At 35.2% G+C, this 8,779-nt stretch overlaps 1 protein-coding gene across 1 annotated transcript; it reads left to right on the top strand.

Moving 5' to 3' along the window:
- Positions 1 to 5,032: 5,032 nt before the first annotated feature.
- Positions 5,033 to 7,615, top strand: LOC127115358 (putative Peroxidase 48). Its single transcript, XM_051046924.1, has 4 exons — positions 5,033 to 5,482; positions 6,155 to 6,349; positions 6,529 to 6,694; positions 6,901 to 7,615. The coding sequence occupies exons 1-4, from the start codon at positions 5,153 to 5,155 to the stop codon at positions 7,401 to 7,403; spliced, it is 1,194 nt and encodes a 397-aa protein (XP_050902881.1). The 5' UTR covers positions 5,033 to 5,152; the 3' UTR covers positions 7,404 to 7,615.
- The last annotated feature ends 1,164 nt before the right edge of the window (positions 7,616 to 8,779 follow it).

The following is an 8,779-nucleotide window of genomic DNA, read 5'->3' as shown; positions in this document are numbered from 1 at the left end:
TATTTAACTTTGGTTTTGGGAATTCTTTATTTTTGGATAGGCACATGTTAGGAAATTAGTGGTTATGTTGGTTTTTTTCAGGTTCGAACACCAAGTGCTTTTGGCTATTCAGCAAGGGAAGAGTTTAGAGTTTTTCTTTTAACAAATAGACTATTTTTTGTAAATGGAACTATGATGTTCAACTTGAAGTCTTGAGTATCCGTTTTCTTGAGATTTCTTGTTTTCAAGATGGATTGAAAATTATCTGAGACAGAAATTAGACAGGCATTTTAAAAATCAAACAGAAGATATAAGAGACAAGTCCTTCTGCTTGGTTTCAACGACCGGGATTAGACCCTGATTAAATAAATATTTTTTATTTATATAAAAATAATAATGCACAAGAATAATTTTATTTTTAAAATAATTTAAAAAATTATTAATATTTTCATAATAACTAACACTTAATAATTTATTTAATTTTTTATAGCCTTTTAAATATTAAAATTTTTATATTTAATTATTTGAAAATATTTAAAATTATCAATAAATAAAATAACATAAAAGTATTTAAAATGTTCCAAACTTCCTTTTTATGTGTTTGAAAAATGCAGCTTGCTCTATAATAAAATAATTAATAAATTAATTAACTTATATATTATTATATAAAATTTATTTTCATCCACCATCAAATAAGTAGATAATATAATATTTCTATAAAATTCATTTTCTCTACATTATTGTGTATAAAAGTGATTAAAGAAGAAAGATGAAAATTAAATCAAATTATTTTGATTCAAAACGAAATCGTTAATCATATTTTTTTTATAAAATCAAAAGTAAAATTTGGCCTGACTTTAAAAGTCCTCTAAATCCCCGTTTTTTGGTTTTCTGATTTAAATCCCAGTTCTTCTACGTGTCGGTTTTTAAGTCCAAAAAGATAGATTAAGGTTTCGATTTTCGGTCCAACCGGTTGAACCGACCGACCAAGTCCGATATTGATTATCATGTGTATTCTATTGATCTTATTGTATTAATTTTATAATGAATTTTTAAAATATTTATTTTATTAAGTTTTGAACTTTTATGCGCCGACCAAAGGCCCAATGCAGGCGATATCCAAGTATCAAATCCAACCACTTAAAGTCCAATCAAAATTGTCCAACACATATAATCAAGACAAACGAGATTCAAGGTACACTTTTTGATATCAATTTTCACTTCAATCATCTTGGACTATTATATTGACTTTAAAGTTGGAGTGCTAACCTTGCAACTCCACCTGGTGCAACCGTATCAGAGATCAACATCACCGATTCAAGAGTCCAACATCGTCAATCAACATCAATCCTGGTTCCAGCGCAGAACAATGACACTGTCTGTGAAAAACAACATTGAATTCCTGGAAAATTCCACGATTATAGCCCATCTGATCCAAATCCAAATCGAGAAGAAATTACATCAAAATTTCATTTTATTCCCAACCTTGTGGTAGATTACCTTTCCTCAAATCTCCCCCATCTACTTATCGATTTCAATGACTATAATTAATAAGATCGAAAAGGAAACATGATGATAGGGACAATCCATTCATTACCCCTATATATCACCCTACTTAGAAGGGAGACCAAAATAATTCACGAATTAACGCTAGCACAGTTGATGAAATGAGCCTCCGTCATAAATTCAAGATTATTCTCTATCATAGCGATATACCATACATTTTTAAAAAGGCTCAGTCCGCAACGGAAGCGTGATCGGTCCAAACATAGTTCAAGATAAACTTAAAAGTAGAACTCTCCCGCACGGGCTATAGTGAAGAATAAAGAAAATTCCATGAATCCAGTAAGCTCGTCAACTTCCTATGGAAGGAGACATATCAAGCGAGTTTATTTGTAACTCTGAGTAAGTAAAACTGGCACTCGTAGTGGATCAAGAACGAGGCGCCTTATATAAAACCTAAAGCAATGGGGTTTCTCACACCCAAAGAAGACAATACCTCGTAGCCACAATGACTCAGACGCGAGGCTGACCGATACAAAAATTGTCGTAAAAAATCCAAGAAACTCACTTGACACTAGGAGAGGAAGTAATTCCGAGAAATGTTGGCCTGTGACTGAGCAAAATTCCAAATACAAAAACCCGTATGAACCGAGCCCCACGACTCATTGTAGAAGGAAGAAGAAGACAAGGGTATAAAGTTTGCTGGCTCATGTCCCATTGAAGGTAAAACCGATCACCAAATGGTCATGGACGATCTAAAGTAGGATAACTCATAATGTTGATTGTCCAAGGGACACATGCCAATCCCATCCAACCACAATTTGATTATTTCTCAAAGCTACTAAATATGCAAATGAATAAGTCTCTTGCCTAAAAAAATGATGTACACACAAATAATATTATAATCATCAACAATATGACATGAATTTTATTTGTGAAACAGGATCCCACTAGGCGGAACACAGTTAAAGCGCAACTGGCACACCCCTCTTAGGAACTAGCCATTGCAAGAGCGTAGGTAGTGGAACCCATGATACGTCCACGCCGAACCAGGATAAAGCTTGGGGACATGGACGAAAATCCCACCTTTGGTCGGGGACGATTCCTAGTGACGCTGAAAACTTCACCAACTCTCCTCGACCGGGACACATAATTACAAGTTTAACAGTTACACTAGATCCCTTTGACTAGGACGAATAACAACAAAGCTTGATGGTTACTCCGATTCTCATTGATTAGGACGAGAGAAAACAAAGTTTAATGATTACGCCGAGTCTCACCAAAGAGACGGGTGATAAAGAGCTCTAAAGATCTTGTCGGTTCCCACTCAAAAGGGGACCCAAAGAGGACAGTACAAACAGTCAAACATACACTTAATGGAGCAATCAAATTCGATAACAATAAAGACAGAAACCATAAGCTCATCCAAAGCTAATAGGCCAAGTCAAGAATGACCCAGATGGTACAACAAGAAGACCAGAAAGAATAATTAAACAAATTATGAAAAGCATAAAAAACATCAATTGAAGAAAGGTAAATAAATAAATATTATTTTTTATACATGTAACATGAAAACACAATGGCAGAACACCCTGACTACATCAAACATAAAATAAAGTAAAGCCCCTCTATCCCAAACAACTTTATTCGGGTCAAGTTGTAAGCAGGGAACATGTATATTTGAACAGAGCGCTTCCAATAGGTTGGTAGCTTGGTCGAAGGCCCCGTAAACCCTTTTAAGAGTTTGCTTGAGGGCCTCATAAACCTCCTTCCTCAATCCAACCACCAGTCCTTCATAGGCTTCACGCTCTTTCACTTGAGATTCCTTCTCCTATTGAAGAGCTTCCACGACCTCGTCACTATGAGATTTGATCTCTGCAGCAACAATGATGGCCTTGTTTTGAGACCTCTTCTCTATTTCTAGAGAAGATTCAAGCTCATCAATTTTTGTTTCGAGACTTTACCTCAATAGGACTTAAGCCGTCCTTATAACTAAGATTCTCATAGAAAGTGTCAAGATCTTTCTTCATCTCAATCTTGTCAGGAGTAAGAGAATATAAATGGACAAATATTCATGAGGCTCACACTTGAAATGGACCCAAGTCCAATACTTTCGAAACCTATCTTTGTACGAACAAGGAGAAAACCTTAACACTCGGTAGAAAAAGGAAGCCTAGTAAGAACTTGACATAATATGGAATGGCCCCCTAGAATGAGCCCCTAGAAGATGTTTCTGTTCTACCGAAAGGGGGAAAATCAATACTCATAGAATCACTAGATAAGCTTACTGGTTGATCATTTATACGATCCCTGAAAAAATAAAAACTGGGTGCGAAGGAATAAACTCAGGGTAAGAACGGTACCTAGAGAGAATATAATCGGGTGATGAAGGTATAAATTAAACACATAATGGAAAACTCTTTTCTAAAGAAGACAAACGTTCAAGAAAATGCTCTAGAGAAGGAAGGAAATCACTCTCCTAAACGAAAGATGACTCTCAGAAATGACGAAAAATATTCCTAAAATGTCAAGAGACCATTATATAAAGGAGAACGAGCAGTGAGACAGATTAAAAGGTAAATGGAAAGTTACAAATCAACGGTCAGATTTCTCCTTGAGAGTGCAAGTAAACTTAAGTGCACTCGAATGCCCTAGAGAAAAGCGCCATTCCCTAAAAACCGAAGAAACTTCTCAATAATGGGAAAGACATTTAATCCAATTCTTCCCCATTACTTATGTAACTTCTCCATGGCTTTCACTCTTCTCCTTGTGGTCGAATGTGATAACAAGACGTAACCCGCAACTTTGAAAGACTCTCGACTGGTGAGCACTCGACAAACCTTGGGGGCAACTGGTTATGGGTTGGTCAAATGCCTAATGCAGGTGATATCCAAGTATCCAACCCAACCACTCAAAGTCTAATCAAAATTGTCAAACGCATATAATCAAGACACACGAGATTCAAGGTGCACTTTTCTGATCTCCATAATTCAACTCACTCATCTTGAACTCTCATTGACTTGTGCGTTGAAGTACAAACCTTGCAAGTCCATCCCGCACCACCGTATTAGAGATCAACAACACTACTTTCAGAGTCCAACATCGTCAATCAACATCAATCCTAATTCCAGCGCGAAATAGAACTTATATAATTAATTATTTATATAATAAACAATTCAATCATAAGTTATTGAATCAATTGAACCTTAAATTGAAGGTTTTGACTTCTAATCCGATTTTTAAAACATTAATTGATTCATTCATAAATAGTATAAAAAAAAGAATATAATTAAGGTGATACTAGACTCGGATGATAATGTATCATAAGAGGAGCACATGTTAAGTAATATTAAATCAGTCATACTATACTTCAAAAATATAACTCTTAGAATTTAAAATTTTTGATTGCACCTCTCTTTATTTTTGAAAACCACACGATAAATAATGAGAACTAATAAAGAATTTAATGTTTTAACCAAGTTAATATCCTAACTAACTTTAATTTTTGGCACAAAAATACTAACTAATTAACCATAATCATAGTGATTAACTTCTAATACATTACGAGTCAGTTATATTCCAACGAACCTAATAACTTCCCACCAAGTCCTCTTCTTCCCGCTTCTTTCATCTTCTCCTTCAATCCACCATCATCATCATCATCAAGAAAATGAGGAGCTGTTTCTTCAACCCTTGGGTAGTGGTTTCCCTCGTTCTAGTTCTTCCCGTTCTTCTCTCTCTCAGAAACCCTCGAGGTGAACCAGAGAACACCATAACCCAAACAACCACTTCTTTTGGTAACGTGAAGCTGGCAAATACTTTTCCTTTTCAGTTCAATCAGAGGATCAGAGATGGTTCCAATCTTGAATATGATTTCTATAGAGATACTTGTCCTCAAGCTGAGGATATTGTTCGTTCTGCTGTTACTGATATCTACTTTGATCATAGAGATCTCTCGCCCTCTCTTCTTCGTCTTTTCTTTCATGATTGCTTCATTCAGGTTCGTTTTTCTGTAGTCTTTTTAGTTTCTGAATCCAAATGGGTCTTTATTGTTCTTCATGTTTGTGGAAATGGGGTGTTTCTGTTCATGAGTGTTTTGCTTCTGAGATCATAAAGTTTGTATTTTTATAATGTGAATCCAAATGGGTCTTTATTGTTCTTCATGTTTGTGGAAATGGGTTGTTTCTATTTTTTAGTGTTTTGCTTCTGAGATCATAAAGTTTGTATTTTTATAATGTGAATTCAAATGGGTCTTTATTGTTCTTTAAGTTTGTGGAAATGGGGTGTTTCTGATTTTAAGTGTTATGCTTATGAGATCATAAAGTTTGTATTTTTGTAATGTGAATTCAAATGGGTCTTTATTGTTCTTCTTCGATTATATTGAAATAGGGTTTTTATTGCTTTTCAATTCTGTGGAAATGGTGTGTTTAATTTTTGTTTGTTTTGCATTCAAGATCATAAATTTAGTCTTTTTTATTTTCTGAATTTAAGTGGGTGTTGGTTGGTTTTGCTTTGGCGGGTTATTACTTTTGTTTTTCTGTGTCTCTTTGGGATTTTGAGATTTCATCCCCAATTTTACAGGCTCTATGAAATATTTATGTATGTAGCTTCTTGTTAATTTCGTCTTGGTTTTGATTTTCTGTTCTAATTGCTTGTGGTGTTGCTGGATCAGGGGTGTGATGCTTCATTGCTATTGGAGGACAATGGTGGTGGAAACAGTTCCTCTGAGAAGCAAGCTATTCCAAATCAGACATTGAAAGGTTTTGACAAAATTGACATGATAAAGGAGGAAGTTGAACAAGCATGTCCGGGCGTCGTGTCTTGTGCTGACATACTTGCTCTTGCAGCAAGAGATTCCGTTCTTTTGGTTTGTTCCTAACACTTATAACTTATTTCTTCTGTTATAAGGTCTGAATTCTGATGCATTTTGGTCTTAAATGCTATTGCGGAAATAGTAATACGATATCCTGATTTAGGGCTAGCAATGTCTTAGAAAGTTAATCATTTTTGCACCTCTGATTTGTTTTGCGGACATGACCATGGCAGGCGGGTGGGCCTTTCTATCCAGTCTTAACAGGCAGGCGAGATAGCCATCAATCGTTTTTTGAGGATGCAACTGATCAAATTCCAAAGCCTGACGATAACATTACCCGCACGCTCCACCTCTTCAATCTTAGAGGATTCAGTGCACGGGAAACAGTCAGCCTTCTTGGTAAATTACTTTACCTTTATGCATTTTTCGATCATGACAGATTTTAAATTGCATCCGGGTTGCAAACCGTTGAGGCTGATACGGCCTCAGCTGCGGCTGCAAAGACATCAAAAACCAAGATGTAGTATCTCTTATCGCAGTCCCATACTCTTCTTAAAACCTTGAATATGACTAATGATGTCCGTTGGTTTCTCGATCATCTGAAGGAGGACACAACATTGGAAGAATCGGTTGTGATTTCATTCAGCAAAGGCTGTATGACTTTCAAGGAACAGGACAACCAGACCCGAGTATACCTCTCGATTTCCTCAGTCAGATGAGGCAAAACTGTCCAGACAACAAGAATATCAGCAGCAGCAGTACAGACAAGTTATCGACGACGTTTACAATTTCAAAGCCAACCAATGTTCATCACTCTAATAAAAAAGGGATGTCATACATGGAAGCATTGTCTGCAGTGTCATCTGGAGCATCATTTGACACTCACTACTACCAAAGCTTGTTGAGAGGAAGAGGGCTACTGTTTGCTGATCAGCAGCTGATGGCTGAGGAGAGGACTGCCAGATTGGTTTCTGCTTATGCTTCGGATGATGGATCGACCTTTCGGATGGATTTTGCCAGGGTTATGTTGAAATTGTCTAATCTTGATGTTTTGACTGGAAATCAAGGTCAGGTTCGTCTGAACTGCACCCAACACATAAGTTCTTAACTGAGTTAGTTCATATATTTCATTTTTCAAGCACTGCTTGAGGATAGTTTTGGCGCAGTGTAAAGTGACAGATGTTATAGATTTTATAGATTTTGGTGTGTTAAAATGTTCAGCCTATGGCTGCAAGGCTGCGATAAATATCGGGGTGTAAGATTAGTTTTGTATAGAATACAGCTGTTTCTAAATAAAGTCATTTGCATAACATCAACTAGTTGATGTTTTCGGTTATGCTTTATTAAACTTGGATTCCAAGGTATTGAAATTTCTCGTTTTATAATTCTGATTCAGTGCATATATATTATAGCCACTGAAGGAATGAGCTCAATCGAAATCCTAATGGTATAATAAAGAACATCTTCTTGAGGCCTATTATGCAGAACATAAGCAGATCAGTTGGGATTTATACAAATACCAATACATATAATCATTGCATTGATCTGTGTCTTACACACATATCGATTACAAATGACTCAATGAGTTGATGGTGGATGGTTCATGATTAGCTTTCCAATACATAACTCAACGCCCTTCCAAGTAGTGCAACAAGAACACGAAAATTACAATTAGTATCTCGAACATCAACAATTTCGTCAATATATGGATGCTTAAACATATACATTTTGATCAAAGATACTTTAAGTTATGTGGCATTGGATTGGATGAGGGCTTAGAGTGACTGCGATGTTTCTGTCTAGGCACGATGAAGGCAAAGAAAGCCGAGTAAGACCGACTGTCATGTAATGGGACGATATACTAAAAAAAAGATGATGAATGTTTAGTTGTAAAGTGACTGTCTGTTACAGAATTTATAGGACAAATGTTCCAAAATAATAGTAGTAATAATCAATGAATAGCTAATGATTCAACACATGATTAATAAATGGCTATAGGTTGATCTCTGTATGCTAATTCTTCAACATCAGCTTGATCTAAATTTTTTCCTAGAATATGTTTTAATGCACTTAGATAATCTCCTTGAAATGATTTAGTGATAACTGATAAAAAATTTGTATTTGAATGATAAAATAGGGTAAGGATTTTATGAGAGTCTGTTGAAAAAAAATGTTGGGTTAAAACATGAGTGGTTAAGTCAAGAGGATAAAATGTTGGATTTATAAAAATGATGTGTTTGAATGAAATATTTTAATGAAGAAATATAATGTTTTGGGGAATTTGAAATGAATTGGACAAAATTTATTGTTTGGATAAAAAGTATGAAATATTTTGTTTAAGTTAAATTTTAATGATTTTAAAATGACACCTAATATTAAAGAATTTAAAATTGCTCTTATATTTCATAGAATGTGAATGCCAAATTGGATTTTGTTATTATTTCAAAATTTGCAAGTTGATCCTCGTATTTTCTAAAATTTATG

This window comes from Lathyrus oleraceus, chromosome 1 (genome assembly GCF_024323335.1).
Source record: "Lathyrus oleraceus cultivar Zhongwan6 chromosome 1, CAAS_Psat_ZW6_1.0, whole genome shotgun sequence".
Lineage (NCBI taxonomy): Eukaryota > Viridiplantae > Streptophyta > Magnoliopsida > Fabales > Fabaceae > Lathyrus > Lathyrus oleraceus.
Note: the sequence above shows the minus strand (reverse complement) of the source record. Positions and strands in the feature narration are given on the sequence as shown.